Below are 17,596 nucleotides of genomic sequence, written 5' to 3'. Positions count from 1 at the left end.
TTAGCAGACAGTGACTCTAAGAACAACCACTGAAATGTGTTTTTCATTTCCCAGACATTTGTATGATAATCCTTTGTCTTTCGTGGGGAACTCAGCATTTCAGAATCTGTCAGATCTGCATTCCCTGTAAGTACCTTCTTGACAATACTGTACAATAAATGGGTATGAAACATTGTGGCTAAAACTCAAAATAAATAAATTCTCTGACTCCCTCTTATGTTAGTGTTTTTTTTGTAGTAAGTTTTAATAAATTTTATTATTGTCGGGAATATCTAGTTTCTTAAGAAGCTCTATTAAATATGCTCTACAACTTTTTTTTAAATTATCTTTCATAAGATTCATAACCCCAGGCCAGATGCTCAGATTCTTAGTTAAACAATCTGCAATATGTTGGTGGTGGTTTTTTAGCAGGGATGTACATGGTGAGAATGCTTTGCATGTTAGTGCATGTATGCTCTTAAAAGATACGACTTCTGGGGCTGATGAATAAGCAGAATGAAGTGAGACTTTGAACTAGAAACTACACTTTTTGTATATGTATTGATAGCACTCTTTTCAGTTTGATGAATTCCAATTGTTTGCTCATGGAGGAGTAATTTATTAAGCAAAGGAGTAGCATAAGAAGCAGTGAAAAGATTATCTTTCACACATTATTCAAGTGTAAAATTTAAGAGCAGTAAGAATGTTAGAATGTCTCTTTGGTGTAAATATCTACCTGATAATAAGACTGAATGTCACAATTCAATTTCATAATAATTCACAGCTAATTTTCATGGTGATTTTTTTTTAGCGTCATTCGGGGTGCCAGCATGGTGCAGTGGTTTCCTAATTTGACAGGAACCATAAATCTGGAGAGCTTGTAAGTGTCTTCTGCAGAAATAAATTCTTGGGTTTGCCTCTTGTGAAGTAATTGAAATATGATTAGTGGATCTAGAGAGCAACTGCATATATGTTCTCTTCCTGTCAATAAATACAATGATACAGTTTTCCTCACTGTGATACCTGGCAGCCACTGAATGGTTTTTTTTTTTTTAGTGGGGGAACCTGAGAAAAGCCTATGAAAAGGCCATTGATACTAACCCCCTCTCCCGGAACTGAAAAACAGAAAAATTGTCTTCCAAAAAAAACAAACAAAAGATTTGGTGGGTGAATCTAGCACCCCAATAGCATTCTGCTCTTATCTATCCTTGTTATGCCATCTGTCATAAACAACACAAGCATTTATATGTGTGGGGTTTTTTTCCCATAGAACTCTTACAGGGACCAAGATAAACAGTATTCCTGTTAATTTATGCCAAGAGCAAAAGGCGCTTCGAACTTTGTAAGTATACATTATGTGTCTCTCTTCATACATCAGAATGTTTGGAAAGAAACTTAAATCTAATTTAAAGCAAAAGTATTGCTTTGAATTTTTAATCCTAGTAGTTCTACCAAAGTTGGAAATCTAGATTGTTCAAATCAAGATTTTCGGCAGATTTGATGTAATGCATTACATTCCTAAACAAAGTCCCCTTTATAGGATATGCTATATTTTTTTCATCTGTTATGAGAGATATGTAAGGTGATGCTGCAGAGACCAATCTTCAAATTCGTTCTGCCACCATTCTTTCTTAATACAACCGTAGTCATGTACATTCAGAGGTTAAAGAAGAGTTTAGATATAGTGCTTTGACTTTTTGTGTTCAGGAACAGAGGAGGGAGCATCAGGAACCAAAAGAAATGGAGATGAGAATTGGGAAGAAGATAGCAATACAAAGGCTAGACAGAAAAAGCAAGTGAGCATGTGTTAAAATTAATGCAAAAAACCGCAACCTGGTAACTGAAACCGTTAGGAGGATAGGGACAAACCATGTTTGCAAAGGATACATGCAGGAAAATGTGGAACAAAAGCAAATCCTGAAAAAGGGAGGAGAAAAAATACATTCTGTTTGATAGAAGAAAAACAGGGGAGTAAGAATGATGAGGTGGGATTTATTTTCAAACAGCCATTTACCTTTCAAATAGAGATTTTTTTAAGATTGTTTGCTTGTTTCTAGTCTTTCTTTGCTGTATTGTTTCGCGGAACATTTTGAGCTTTCCTAGCTTTACTTAAGCAGTTACCAGCACACTAAATGAAAATTGGCGCCAAATTTGTGCATTACATACAATTTATCCAGTTTGTTCTAAAAAGCAGGTTATGAATAAATTTTTTAGATTCTAACTCTCAGAATTCAGGGACCTTTTACTGTATGTTTTTAGGGTATGTGTATACCGAGATGTAGAGTTCATATTTGTGATCCCGTCTGTGATTTTCTCTAAACTACCCTTAGTTTTTCAGCAGAATGGTACTAAGAGGATGATTTTTCTGTCAATCTGTTCATTAGTTATAAGTGATGAGATGTTTCAAGTAGAAAGGAGTTGATCTAAGCACCCTTCTTCCATTTTCTGTTTTGAAGGGACTTGTCTTATAACAATATAAAGGACCTCCCAAGTTTTAAGGGCTGCCATACCTTGGAAGAAATGTAAGTAGAAATAAGTGTTTATTTTTATAAACTCTGTAGTATTCTGAGTCTACATCTCTAGAGACTTTTTTGCTTCATGTTTGATCGTAAGTTTCAAAAATTAAGGACAAAGAGAGATAATATGATCTCATATGATAAGTGTGCTGGACAGAGAATTCAACCACTTGTGCTTTCCTTAATTAGCTAATGCTTAATTATTCCTGTGGCACAAAAGAAATGAAAGACATAGCTTAATCCTTCATGTCATAGTAGTATTGCTATGCACATAAATGGAATGGTTAGAACATGCCTCAAGACTCCCTGAAGAATGGAGTAGAGTTGTTTTAAATTTCAGTATGACTCTTCAACATTCCCAAAGTGTTATTTTTAGCTTGCAGGTAATTCAGTCTACATTTAATAGTCTCTTCTAAATTAAATGAGTTGTGAATTGGGATTGGGCAGACGTGCCATGAATGTGCTTCATGGTTGTATTAACATAGCTGATGCAAAATACTTGGCAGTCTGCCTACAAGGGGAAATGAGTAAAATCTTGTCATTGATAAGGCTTAAGCCATATATTAGCAGACACCAAGCTATCCCTTCATTTGAAACCAGCTAATAAAGGTTCTGTTTCTGCTTCTTCTGTTTGTAGTTCCTTACAGCATAATCAAATTCATGAAATTGCAGAGGACACCTTTCAAGGACTATCCTCCCTTCGTGTCCTGTAAGTGCATATATAGCTGCATGCTGAGTAAAACAAGATCATGTTTTAGATTCCCATGTAAACTGATGTCAGGATTTGGTGTTACAAATTTGATTGATTGCAAAAGGCCAGCAGCCAGTTTCAGCCCTGTTCCTTCTAGTCTCGATTTTATTTTTCTAGCCTATAAAGATACTTTGATAAATAGGAGGTCTAAAAACTGAGATTTTTTCAGTGGTCCAGTATTTTACATTGTAACTATATTATTTCATGATACAGTATTTGTTGGAGAAATCCTATATGTTTTCCTCAGGAGGAGCAGATAAGTAAACAAAATTATCCTCTCCCCTTACAAGTCAAGCTATATTAAATTACCCAGAAAACCAATCCAGAAATTGACAGGTATTTTAAGAAGAATGTTACAATATAAGTCATGGTAGTCCAGCAGAAGCTGGAGCTGGATTTGAAATCCAACAAAGCAGATGGTCTTCTACTTGTTCTTTTGTTGTCTTCCCCTATCTCTGCCAACATGTCCTGCTACAGATGCAATTGTCACCAAAGTGGTCATCCTGGCACCTTCATGCTGGGAATAGGTGATGCTAGAGCCAGGCTCTGCCTTGCGAGCACAGGTTATGCTGGTAGCATCAGAAAGGGAAAGGGAGCAGGAATGGGAGATGGATTCTACTTCGGCAATGAGGTGAAGCAGGATACAGCTGCCTTACCAAGGAATTTGGCTGCTATTGCACCTGGCTGAATGGGAAGAGAGGGGATATGTTCTTCTTTTCTGGTAAAGGCATGATATATTTGTCACCTTAGCTTTTTTTATCAGTACAGTGGCTGTTACATTTGGTGAAACTGCCAAATTAATCTCCTGTGGCATTCATTGCAGGGACCTCAGTAGAAATCAGATCCATCAGATCCATAAGGGAGCTTTCATCACTGTTGAAGCGCTTCTTAACTTGTAAGTAGGCTGTTCTGTGTAGTCACCTCCTCTCTCTGTCATTAAACTGTTGAGATAATAAATATTTTTAGCTTAAAAGTGATGTGTTCATAATTTGTTTAATATCTGTGAATCAGGAAGGCTCTTGCTAGCTGAATATATGCAAGGCACACTTCTTTAGAGTGCCTGCTGCACTGACAGGCATTTCCAGACCACAGCCTCATATGAGAGTTAAAGTCTTTCCCTACTTTAATGAAATGTGTGCCAGAGGATCTTCTGACTTACTTTTTAATATGGTCTTAATTATTCACATTCCAGAGACCTAAGTTTCAATGAGCTCACTTCAGTTCCAGTTGAAGGATTGAATGGACTGAACCAGCTTAAACTCACAGGCAATTCTGAGTTGAAAGAAGCCCTGGCAGCAAAGAACTTTGCAAAGCTCCGGTATGTTGATAAATAACACCACAGAGTGCTTGCAGTACCAAGCAATGTGATAATAAATGAAGCCAGTGTAGGTAGTACTCATGACAAATAATCAGGCCCTTTGCTGAGTCCTGTATAATCTCAGTGTTGGTCTATATAAAGGGCATCAGACTGTTCTGGTATAGAAGCCATTTGCAGATAATTTTTTTGGGATCTTTTATATTTTTCCTCCACCACTTCTCAGGCAAGATACCATCCAACTTGAGAGTACTGCTTTGGGTGGATTTCCATTTGTTACTGAACTGAGCATGTCTGTCTTTCACAATGTGGAAAACAGAAGCAGACAGGCAGGTGTCTGATTACATAATCACCATGCTTTATGTATATATTCTTGGAGGCAAATGATAAGAATAAAAATAATCATTCAAATGGAAACCTGTAATTGATGTTTGTGGGAGATCGGTCAGACAGTGATGAACTGTTTTCCATTTTACAAAGATTTTTCTGCACTTTAAGAAGAAGCAGTCTGACATTCCTCCTAAATACAGAGAATTCAGGATAGTTGATATTGTAGTCTTGAGTGAAAAAAATTAGATTCTGGTCTGCTATTACCTCATTGTTTATGTGGATTTTTAGAACTCTGTGTGAACATGTACTACTTCTCTGCCAGAATAATAGTATGTACCATTTCTGCCAAACATGCAAAAAATGAAGAGTGAAAAGGAAAGATGTAGCACAAGGTTTTGGTCATCTGGGAGTTAACTTTCTTACAAAACTGTTACTCTTTAATTAGCTTACTTAATTAGTTTTCAGTTAAATTTCTACAGCAATGCCACAAACCCTGATCAGAATTTGGTTTGTATACGGAGTAGAAAGTATAGTAGAGAGCTAAATACCATATCATCTTTGTGCTTCTCACTTGTATACGTCACCTGTCCTTTATCTCAGGGCAAGAGTTCATTAGAAATGGTTACACCTGATCCAATTTTAAATAGTTTTTATCAGTGACAGTGAGAAAAAGACTTGAGCTTAGCACTGAAGTGTGCTACTTAAGTATTTTTAATAGGTGGTAATCTTAACTTTGGTTACAAAGTTTAATGGTCTTCCTTGTTCTGCCTGTATTTCAGGTCACTCTCTGTGCCATATGCTTATCAGTGCTGTGCATTTTGGGGTTGTGATTCTTATCTAAATTCTAATGCTGAAGATTCCAGTCACCAAGATCAAGGTGCCTTGATGGATCATGAGAAAGGTAAATGTTTCATTATACTCAACCAGCAATATTGTTTTGTACCAGACTAGAATAACAGTGTATGGTGCCTTTGAATAAGGGAATGAAAAATGTAAGTCTTTATAGGGATACAAAAGCAGTCTCTGAAAGTGCGTAGCAATTCCTTGCAAATCAGCAGTGCAGTGTTCCTTCTAAACATGTGAAAGATATGTTGAACACTGTAAGACTCGCCTGTCTGAAAAAAAAGTAATTAAAAAAAAAAAAAATCAAACTGCAAGTATTGCTTCCGTCGTGGTTTTACTGTTCTCAGTGTTTCAACCTGTCTATTCAGACAGGACTTGTCTTTCCACTGTCTGCTTCAGGCTCCATAGATCTTTCCCCAGTGATCAAAGATGTTGCTTTGTTACAAAGCCTTGTGAGCAGCAATTTCTGCACTGACCATCTGACCTTATGTGGCAAACCAGAACAACTTCACTTGTCAAAAGGCTCAGGTGTTGGTGAGCTACTTCATTCTAGGCAGCTTCACTGCCATTTCACTTATTTTTCTTCCTACAATTGACATGTTTTTCACTTCTACAGCTGATGCAGATACTCCAAGAAACGTGAAAAATGATGAATTGGGACAGACCATTACTCACTGTACACCAGCAACAGGTAAATCTTACAAAGTGCTTTAGCCACACTGAACTTCATGTGTGGTATTATGCAAAGAGTTGAGTGCAGAATTACATCTTTCATTCCTGGTAGTCATTCTGTACACAGAAGATTAAATTCTACAATGCTTTGGGCACAACTTGATTTGATGTCAGTGTTGTTTTGGATGAGCAATCACAAAGATTTGACTTAGCTTTAGACACATAGCACTTTACCGGAGAACTGTGCTAGGAAAAATACAGGAATTTCTTTCCAAAAGCAGAATAATCATGACTGTAATGCTAATATTTGGAGTCTGCTGTGTTTAATGCACTGCCCCCTAATTCTGCTTTATTTTTGCCAAGGAGATGTCTGTGGAGCAGATTGTATGAATGCTCATCTGTTTCAGTGAGAGTTCAGCCTGTGCTGTAATAGCTTAACTCAAACTGCTATCTATCATTGGTGGTTTTAATGAAGCTTGATGTCTTTCCAGGAGAGAGGATAAAGAACACTCACATGATCTGTTCCCCAGCCCTACTATAGCCACGTTAACTGTGAGCAGAGGGCTATTACAAGTACCTGCAGTCGGCAGTAGCATCTTAAACTGCTAAAGACACTTGTGGAGTGGTTAGTCTTATTGGCATACCAGATTTAGTCCAATTCAAGCTTGAACAGTCTAGGAGTGTTAAAAGTCTTTGATCTTGCAATGAATATTTTCATTCTAGGCAGCTTTGTTTCCGCCCTTCTGCTTCTCTTATTCAAACTGCAAATTTCCGTACACCATTCCATTCAGCTCCTGAAGGATTTGCTGTGGTGCCTCTTACTTTCTTGCCTTTGCCACAGACAGAGGATTCCTTCCATACATCTTGCACCCTTTTGTCTGCATAAACAGGAACATATAGATGGGGGGAACAGTATGCTTCCAATAAAGTTACTTCTGGATGAGCAGGAGTTTTCCAAGTCTTATTTCTTTCTCTTTTCCTAACTACTATTTTATGTTACGAAAATCTGTTTATCTTTTGAGCTAGCTCTGGCTTTAATATCCAGAATATCACAAGGATTTCTTGATCACCGCCAAAAAAACCCTGTAGTCAGAACATCAAATATATTATTAGTGTAATTGTACATCATCTGAAAGTTAATTTCTTAATGGTGCTTATTTGCTTTTGATCTCCTGTTTACAGAATGAGAATTGAGATGGTGTGTTTCATGGGTTAAACTTGTAAAGTCTTTAGCTCTTTCTTTTTGTCCATGCCAGAAATGCTGTAGTAGAAAAGAGAAAATAAAGAGCTTGCTCTACAAGTTCACAATTTGCCTTGTTTTTCACCAGTCCCTCTCATACTAACAAGTCTCTATGCCATGCTGCCATCTAGTCATAAGATACTCCACCTGTCATGCAAGTTCCGAATCATTGCTCAGCCTGTAGATCCACTTGCACTTTTCCTAAAGAATGGATTGCTGAACAGTGGTGCTCAAGTAGCTCAAGTTCACTGAAACATGCTTCTGAGCATGAATTTTTGCCCCCTCCTAGCATGGGCTGGGAATATCAGTGAGAGAGGAGGGTAACTTTTAACTCAAAGGATATAGCTAGACTTTGGGACAAAGACAGACAGGAAAGGGTGGTGGCTTTTATTTGTCTAAAGTACAGCTACTGGAAAAATGGCTTCAAATTGATTTTCGGAAGCAGAGAATTGACATTTTAAAATTTTGTAAGTAGGAAGTTGTTTTTATTTTTAAGTAGATCAGCTTAGCAGGTATTGTTGTGTCATATGAATGTATTGTAAAATTAATTGTTCTGTCATTGATGTTTTACTTGGGAATACCTGCTAAAAAGGGGTTTTACTCCTGATTTGCTGATAATCCAGTGGGCTCCATTATTTTGTGCCCATACATGAAGCTTGATCACTTAAACAACCAAAAAAAAAAATTTTTTTTTTTTTTTTTGCTTGTCAGTTCATTAATTTCTGGAAGTTGCTTTAGGCCTTGGGAGATTTTTGCACTGACATTTAATCATTCTTGGCAGTTCTGTTCCTGCCAGGATAGGGATGGATTGTCCTTACCTTTCCCATGCCTAAAGGAAAGGCATGTGCTGCACAGAGCCAGGGTCCCAAGCTGAATCCAGCTGAGAAGCTCCAGCCTTTGCAGTTTGGCGGTTTTCTTCAGCTCCCTGAGTGGTCCCCAACTGCAGGGAGGGATCCCAAGCTATTGTGCTTCGGACAATTAGCAGTGCCTAATGAGGATATAGGAGAGGTTAAATTCTTCTAATTGTTGCTTAAAATCAGTAGGATTTCCCTATGGAATAAATAGCAATTAGGAGGATTAGAAGGGTAAGCAATAGTAGTGACCTTTTTTCATTGTCTTGCCTCCTATTATTTTGCTTGTTGGACGTTTTTATTATGTAAGCTGTTTTAAGTGGCAGAAGAAGAAGAAAAATACCATTTTCTCATATGACTTTTCAAGCTCACAGTGTCTTTCAGTGGCGAGACTGGGGGACAAGGCTTGTGGTAAATTACTGTCCCTATTAAAGCTGATTAAATTGAATTTGTCTGCTGTTCTACACATTTCCTTGTGACCAAAAGTTACTCCAGAAGGCATGTTTGTGAATAATTTTTTGAGAGAATATGTTCCTTCTAATAAATTCTTTTCCCTTACAAGGGGATTGTGAACATTTACTTTTATATTTCTTGTCAACCTTTTTTATGAAGTATGAAATCTACATAAAATAAAAAAGTATTTAGGTGGCACTAATAAAAGCTATTTCGAATAGCTAAAAGGTAATTAAGTTTGTTTAGCTAGCTTGTTTATACAAAATGTTCTCAAGTGACCATTCACTGCAGTAATTATTATTTCAGGCATAATTAATTAGTAAATAGCTTCAACAGAATAGTTTACTTTCAGCTTCCCTATTTAGCAGTTTAGCTGTGTATTCTATTCATGAATTAATGAGGAGTACGCTTTTAAGACCTTTTCAAAATCTTGCTTATTAAGGCAGAATTTTTTCCTAAATTGGTTGTCCTTCTGTTTGTTTTTTGTTTTCTTCTAGGTGCTTTTAAGCCTTGTGAATATTTATTGGGCAGCTGGATGATTCGGCTTACTGTCTGGTTTATTTTTTTGGTTGCTTTGTTCTTCAACCTGCTTGTCATGTTAACAATATTTGCCTCTTGTACTACATTGTCATCTTCCAAACTGTTTATAAGCCTGATTTCTATATCTAACTTATTTATGGGAGTCTATACTGGTATTTTAACTTTCTTGGATGCTGTATCTTGGGGGAGATTTGCTGAATTTGGCATATGGTGGGAGACTGGCAGTGGTTGCAGAATTGCTGGGTTTCTTGCAGTTTTTTCGTCAGAAAGTGCCATTTTTTTCCTGATGTTGGCAGCTGTTGAACGGAGCTTCTCTGCAAAGGAGTTTATTAAAAAGGGGAAAAGCAATCACCAAAAACAATTTCAAATTGCAGCATTTCTTGCTTTCCTGTGTGCTCTGGTAGCGGGATGCTTACCACTTTTTTATAAAGCAGAGTACTCGGCGTCACCCCTTTGCTTGCCCTTCCCCACTGGAGAAACACCTTTGTTAAGTTTCACAGTAACTTTAGTGCTCCTGAATTCATTAGCATTTTTGCTAATGGCTGTTATCTACACTAAACTCTATTGCAACTTGGAAAAAGAGGATCTCTCCGAAAACTCCCAGTCCAGCACAATTAAGCATGTTGCTTGGCTAATCTTCACGAACTGCATCTTTTTCTGCCCTGTTGCATTTTTCTCATTTGCACCGTTGATCACTGCAATTTCTATCAGCCCTGAAATCATGAAGTCTGTTACTTTGATATTTTTCCCATTGCCTGCTTGCCTGAATCCAGTCCTGTATGTATTCTTCAACCCAAAGTTCAAGGAAGACTGGAAGTTGCTCAGGCGCCATCTGACCAGGAAGAATGGAGCAATAGCAATTGCTGTCAATGCTCAAGGGGGCTGCGTGACGCAGGATTTTTACTATGACTGTGGCGTTTACACCCATTTGCAGGGTAACATTGCTCTGTGTGAATGTTGTGAATCACTCCTTTTATCCAAGCCCGTGCCCTGTAAACATTTAATAAAATCCCACAGCTGCCCTGCACTGGCCGTGGTGCCTTGCCAAAGGCCAGATGGCTACTGGTCGGACTGTGGCACCCAGTCAGCCCACTCTGACTATGCGGACGAGGACGACTCCTTTGTGTCAGACAGCTCGGACCAAGTGCAGGCCTGTGGCCGTGCATGTTTCTACCAAAGCAGAGGGTTCCCCTTGGTTCGTTATGCCTACAACATACCAAGAATTAAAGACTGAAAAGGCTTTCTGCCATCAGCTGTTCCAATAAAGTGGTATAATGCTTCACAGACTGTTGCCTGTTTTGACCTTTCAAGCAGGAAGCACTTTTCTAATCATTATTTAGTGTCATTTGTAAAGAAGGGAAGTGGGCAGTAATTTCTTGAGCCATACATTTTTTTTAAAATTAAATCAATCAATTGCCCTGACTGTAAATAATTGGTAAACCAAAATTGTTACCCAATATTTTTACTCTTTTCACACAATAGTGGTTTCTCATATACAGTTTTACATGCTAATGGTGTGTTTCCACATAATACTGCAGTTGTACTTTGCTTCTGCTGGTGGTAAGTTCTGTTGATTCCCCCCCCCCCCAATGAAAGCACAATATAAAGGACAGCTGCTTAATATTATAGAAATTATTTTTAAATGTGACTTTTCTATAATTAAGAAAAAAGATCTATTGCTAGCTTTGTATAGTATATTCAGCATTGAATCTCAGGATGCATTTTATTGCAGGGCCAAAAAAGGGATTAATTCTCTCATATGTAACTGTGACAGCAATATCGAAATACTGTGTTTGTTTTGTATTTTAGCCAATGTTCAATTAAAAAAAAAAATTCGTTGCAGTAAAGTACTTGTAATCCACAATATTCTGCATATTTATCGAAGTAAGAATATTAACAGCTGTCAAGATTAATAGGGTTTAACACATTTTTCCAGTGATGACGCATTACTTCAGGTGAACCACAGCAAATTTCTTCAGTATTATGCAGTCAAGTCATACCATTGGAAGGAATGTCAATGTAGCAGGGTGTTAGCATGCTGTCACTGTACACAGCTCATTTCTTTGCAATAAGACTGGCTAATACTCTGCAGCCTGTTGAATATTACAGCACTCCAGTAATACCTATGCACAGACTGAGGTTTTAGGAAATAGAGGCAAAATGCAAGGCAATTTGGCAGTAAAAAAGAAAGCGTTTTCCCAATTACTTTACTGACAGTGAAGTACACTGTGCAAAGTCACTGATTTTTCACATAAATCAGTGCAATCTTTTTAAACCATTAAAGTTCCGAGATCCAAATGATTCAAGTACAACCAGTGATCCCGTCTTTGTATTTAGTTTGAAATATGATCAATACAAAGTTATTAATGGATGATTAAGTAATTATGTAGGGTTTTTGGGCAATACTAGATCAAGAGTAAATCCACTGCTCTCCCAGTTACTCTGGAGAAATTCTTGTTGAGATCTAAAGCTAGATTGCTGGTTTGAGAATTAAACTGTATATACTGTTCATACAATGAATTTTTATCTTTGTATTTTAAGTTATTTGATAGAACCCATGATGGGAAATGTGGCTTCAGTTCATTTTGTTAATTAAAGCTACCTCCTAAACAATAGTGGCTGCCAGTAGCAGAATGTTTAAAATGTGGTTTATGTACTTTTTTCATTGTAAATAGATGTGGTTGTATATTGTCACTATAATAAAAACAGGATCCTTGTATATCGAAATCATGTACTTTGTACAAAGTATGGGAAGAATATTTACTGTATGCTGTTAATTTTGTAAGCCAAAATATTCAAGTGTAAAAAGGGAAGAAAACCATCCCAGAGTTGTTAATTCTTATATTTACACTCATGAATATTACATCTGCAATTAGCATGGAATGTTACACTGAAAGCAAATAAAGGGTACGTGAATACCTATGGTCATTTATCTCTGTTTTTCAAAAGTTAAAGCGGAAAATGGTGCACATGTAGAATTATTGAGCATAAATTATGTCTCATCTGCTGTTGGCTACATGTTCATTCAGGAAAGAACTGTCAGAAAAGCAAGAAAGTTGCCAGTTTACAAGTGGATTATATGATGTCAGAATAATGCTGACTCTTGGCATGCAAAAGGTTAAAAACCTTAAGCAAAGTGTTTGCCCTCTTAAAGCAATCTCTTGATTAAAGGTGTTATATATATTGTGTTTGAGTTGAAATTTTAGTACATTTTGAATAACCATGCAGATTATAATTTTCATATCGATACTTTATGTTGGGAGTTGTGGGGGTTTTTTAAGCCATCATTGTCTAAGAGTCACAGCTTGTCCCACATTCCCTCTGTTGGCTGACCTGTCAAAGGTAATAAGAATGTTTCTCAAAAATAACTGTAAATGTCAGCTGCCATTTATAATCAGTAGGGAAGGAAATCCAACCATGAAGCTTCCAGAAAGCCTGTTGTATTTTCAATGTTCTTGAGTATGGATTTATTTCTTCTGTTTTACAAGCAAGTCTTCAGTGCTGTTGGATGTGATCCATTTGAAGTTCTAGTATTTCACTGTATCTCAGTATGTTTTTGGAGTTCAGTTGTACTAGCAATTAACTCTTTAGTGCAGTCAGCCCAGTGTCTTCCAGCACACACTGGTTCTGTCTGCTGCTGGTAGAGGGGAAAGAATATGAGCAGCAGCTACTGAAACCAGCCTATTAAGAAGCAGTGCTGCAAAACCTGCCTCTCTCAACATGACCATGTGCGTGACACCCATGGGCGATCACATAAGGAGAATCCAGACAAATCCAGTTGCCAGGTACTTAATGCCAACTTTCATTGTGTCTTTGCTGGTCAAGGTGATCTCAGGCCAGGGCACAGTGGAATGTTCAGATGTTCACATCCAGTGAGCATTTGCTCCCACTCCAAAAGCAATGTCAAATACATGGGGACAACTTGCTTTAAAGCTGTTTTGTGTTAGCGTGTGGGATTTTTGTTACCTATGTACCAGTGGCTTTCTGAGCTGTCACCTCAGCAGTCTCTTCAGCCAGGTAAAGCTTCCTATTTTCAGTTTCGAGTCTGAAACAAGTGAAACCACAAGTTATATCCTGGGGTGCCCACAGAAAATAAATCCTTCAATTTTCTAGAGTCTAAAACTAGCTGAAACTGGTCTTACAGTTGTAATGTCCCATTATCTTGCCTCTAGACCTCTCCACAACTGTCGTACTGAGCTCCAGTGCTGGATTTAGCAGTCAAAAAGGCTTTACTGTTGACTTTAAAAGAAAAACATAGGGCAAGGAGAGCGTTTTGTTGTTGTTTTTCTCCCTTCTGCTGTTGTGAGGAAGCACCTTTTTGCGGGGAGATGGTCACAAAATTGCCAAAGGTATTCCCTATCTTTCCCCCATTAAGAGTAATTTCTTACAGAAACAAGTCTGCTCTGTGGCAATATGCTGGGGAGAGCTCTTCATTTGAAATTGAGCCTTTTCATTCTCTTATAAAAATAATGCATCTGCTTAGCAACTTTTTACTCTAGATGCCTTTTGCCTTTTTTCATTTCTTTGCAGTAGAATTTCCCATTTATTTATAAATTCACTCAGAAATTCCAACTTACACAAAGATACTTCAGTAATTCTTTTAATTTTGATTACTGTTTTTAAGCCTTCAGTTTCAATTTACAGGGTAATATTTTTAATTAAAAGCACAATACAGAGTTTGTTTCATACGTATTCTCAATAATTTCTAATTACGTAAATGCTTTTGATCTTTTACTGTTGGTGTAAGTTTATTTTTTTAGCAGGAGGTTTTTTCAGTATTACCTTTCACATATATTGTACTGTAGAGTCTGATTTAGCACTAGATTTCAGTTGAAGATGATTCAATAAATAAGGAAATGAAATCTGAAATGGGATAATATATCACAATTTGCTGTTTTCTGTACTGTTGTATACTGTAAGAACTTGGAGGGTGAATGGACATATTTCATATGTTGCATGTATGGCACTACACCAATATAAAACAATATTGTTTAGGTTTTACATAAGAAATACTAGTTAGTGGTCACTGTAGTGTTTGCTATAGGGAGCTAATTTTGATTTGAGGGTAACAAAATGTTGTCTCACTGGTTTCCAGTAACAAAAGCATAACCTGTGTCCTGAAAATTCCAGCCCAAAAATGAGCAAGTACATCTGTTACGAACTGATGTCTTAAAGGAGAGAAAGACTTTATGCAGAACTATACACTAGCTAATGAAGTGAGAAGTTTTGCTGTTCAAAAGCAGGAGGGCTGTGATCTCCAACTAACATAAAACAGCTGGGCTGAGTGGGAATCCTGCTAGCAACTCACAAAGATGTGATTTTAAAATATATACGTTACATAGAGTTCTTCCACATTTCCCCAGACAAGAGAAATTCTCATCTCAAGGCCCTGTCCCTTTAAAGCAGATGGTTCCACATCTGCAGTCAGCAGAATCTGGGCTGGGACTAGTAGTGTATACAGTATACTGCAACGATGAGAATACATCATACCATGAAGGAAAGTGAAGCAATCCTCTCAGGTTTCACAGCCTCTAATCAAGCAGAACTACACATTCAGGCACAAAAATAGCCAGAAGACAAGTATAGGCAGTGTTTGTTGAGCTCTGACATGGAGTATGAGCCAAGTAGCTTTCTCCCTTAACTCCTGTGCCTGACACACTATTTTTCCTTATGCTGGAAAATGTGAAGACTTAAGAAGACTTAAAAAAACTTGAATTCAACTATATTTGGTTCAAATTTTCTACTTTTTTCAAGGTTGCAAGTAAAATAGTCTTTTCTTCAAGCTTGAAGCATGTCTAAGCCTCTGTTTCTCCCTAAATTTAGTAATTTTTTTTCCCATAGGATTATTTCTATGTTTCTGTGTTCCTTAATGTCTGTTGGGGAATTAAACATGGCATCTGCAAGCAATCTACTCTGATTCTTTTCATTAAATCTGGCTCGTATTCATCAAGTTGGCTGGCTCTTGTGTTTTCAGAGACTGAGTTCATCAGATTACAGTTGAATTTCTAAAACTGAACTATTTCATAAGCAAGAGTTGGCAAATCAAGGTGCTTAGTGATTTAGAGTAGTTTGTGTCTAGAATTTAGATCTTTTTTATGTCTGCTACCTATGAAATTGCTTTCTTGATATTTTATGTATAAAACATTTTTTCAAATAGTGTAGGTGGAATTTAGTGAATACTTGTGAGAAATTTGTCATGAGCATTTGGTTGTTCAGACACACTGATTGGCATGACCAAACAGACAAAAAGTATAGGTCATCATGCTATTTTTACTGAATTTTACTGCTGTTGCTAGATAGCTCTTAAGTGCTTACTCTATAGTCTATGACAGTGAGCTAGCACTGAAAGACTGAATGTAGTTTCTGTAGTTTCTTTAGTGATAAATTGGGATGATTTTTCACACTGGTATCAACCATATGGGTGTGTATATATATTTATTCACTACATTCAGTTTGCAGCATTTGTTTGCAGTAATTTCTGTGCTTCATTGTGGCAGTTTGATTTTGCCTATGGGTTTTAGCAGTGTTGCCATGTAATTCTTGCCAGGGCAGCGGCTTCTGGCATTCAGTTCACAGAATTAAGGTTTTGCCATCCTTGCAACATGCCATTTATGTTTGTTAGTCCTTCTGTGGCCATTGTGGTCGTTGTGTACCTGACCCTGCAGGATTGTTGTTTCAATGCTTTTTTACAAAATTACATTATTTGGGCTCATACCTTTCCTGTGTTAACTAGGGCACAGTGGCTGTGGAGCCAGCTTGACAAGTTGGGCAGAATGGTAAGAGGAATAATAACAATATTATTTTATGTTTTCACATCTCTTCAAAGTTGGAATGCTTCTGCCATTCCAGCAACAATGCTTTAATTTCCCAAAGGGTGAACTGGCTTTTGCCACCCTCTCTACGGGCAGTCTTGATGCATAAACTCTCCTAGCTTGTCCCAATGCTAAGGTTTGTTAGTGTAAGTTATTTGCCCGATATCTGCTCCTGAATCCTGAGAAATTCTCATATTTATAATAGGATAGGGAGGGAATAGACAAGCTCAAATGTTTGTGTGTTTGGCAAGATTGCTGCTACCTTGCCTTGAGACATCCATTTCATAGTTTCTGGCCATCCAAGATGATGTAGGCCTCCATTAGAAGTGAGAGATGCCCAGTGGAGCGAGCTCCAGAATTCATCAATTTACTGAGACAACATAGGGCTTTTCATGTTTTCTGTTCATTTTTGACTATTCCCAGTGTTCACTATGAGATGGCCTTTAAGGTCAGGGAAGGTTTTCAAGCCTTCCTAAGATGTTTTGAAATTACTTTGGTCTGCAGCCTGTTGAAATACTTGAAGTTTTCCTGCTTGCCATGACATGCGGCTTTGCTCACAGTGCTTGTGTAGCCATGGAGTGAAAAACTTCTATGCTGCTTTTATGTCTTAGCTGCATGCAGCACATATACAAAAGCTCCTGTAAAACCATAGGTTGTTCGTGTTGAGCAAAGCTGAGGCACTGGCTTGTGTAACTTGTATCCTAAGAATTCAGACCAATTTGAAATTTTCTCTTGTTTTAACTTTACTTGGCATGAAATTTAGATTCTGGTGATATTCTGTTGTCTCCAATACTTGAATCATCAACTTAAATTATTTCAACAGGTGTAATTTGCTTGCTAGATAATGGGCCTAGTCATACTTGATTCTTTATTTTATGATAATCAGCTCAACAATCTACCACAAGGGGCTGGAGTTATTTTAGCATCATGAGCATCAATTTGGTGCATAGTGATGCAGTCAGTCTTCTGGGGATGCTTAGATCAGAGATGTATTCAGGCCTTTTTTTGTCTTTTTCAGCTTGCTGGAAAACAGTTCTGTATGGTCATCTGGTGATCAGTGATGCAATAACATTTGTTTTTTTCTTACAGGAACCATAATGTTATTTCTCCAACCTGTCAAATCTGCAGTTCCTTGTGAAATGGTAAGCTAAATGCAGAAGCTCCACCACTGAAAGGGGGAAATCCCAAATCCCTTACACCTCACCTCTGCCTCTCCCTCTTAGTTTGTGTCTGTGTATTCTTGTTGCTTGCCTGGTTTTGGCCTCAGCAGCTGTCTGACACATCCCTGAGCTTT

General features: G+C 37.5%; 1 protein-coding gene across 2 annotated transcripts in view; it reads left to right on the top strand.

Annotated features, from left to right (window-relative positions):
• Nucleotides 1-12,354, top strand: part of LGR4 (leucine rich repeat containing G protein-coupled receptor 4) — a 75,280-nt gene extending 62,926 nt beyond the window's left edge. For both annotated transcript variants that reach the window (XM_082284098.1, XM_082284099.1), the window contains 10 exons: nucleotides 55-126; nucleotides 791-859; nucleotides 1,250-1,321; nucleotides 2,436-2,501; nucleotides 3,133-3,204; nucleotides 4,070-4,141; nucleotides 4,439-4,564; nucleotides 5,671-5,792; nucleotides 6,351-6,425; nucleotides 9,448-12,354. In XM_082284098.1, the coding sequence (XP_082140224.1) occupies nucleotides 55-126; nucleotides 791-859; nucleotides 1,250-1,321; nucleotides 2,436-2,501; nucleotides 3,133-3,204; nucleotides 4,070-4,141; nucleotides 4,439-4,564; nucleotides 5,671-5,792; nucleotides 6,351-6,425; nucleotides 9,448-10,724 (2,023 nt within the window). In that variant the 3' untranslated portion in view covers nucleotides 10,725-12,354. The remainder of the gene's footprint in view (nucleotides 1-54; nucleotides 127-790; nucleotides 860-1,249; nucleotides 1,322-2,435; nucleotides 2,502-3,132; nucleotides 3,205-4,069; nucleotides 4,142-4,438; nucleotides 4,565-5,670; nucleotides 5,793-6,350; nucleotides 6,426-9,447) is intronic.
• The last annotated feature ends 5,242 nt before the right edge of the window (nucleotides 12,355-17,596 follow it).

The sequence above is a fragment of the Coloeus monedula genome, assembly GCF_965178545.1.
Source record: "Coloeus monedula genome assembly, chromosome: 6".
In the NCBI taxonomy this organism is placed as follows: Eukaryota; Metazoa; Chordata; class Aves; order Passeriformes; family Corvidae; genus Coloeus; species Coloeus monedula.
Note: the sequence above shows the minus strand (reverse complement) of the source record. Positions and strands in the feature narration are given on the sequence as shown.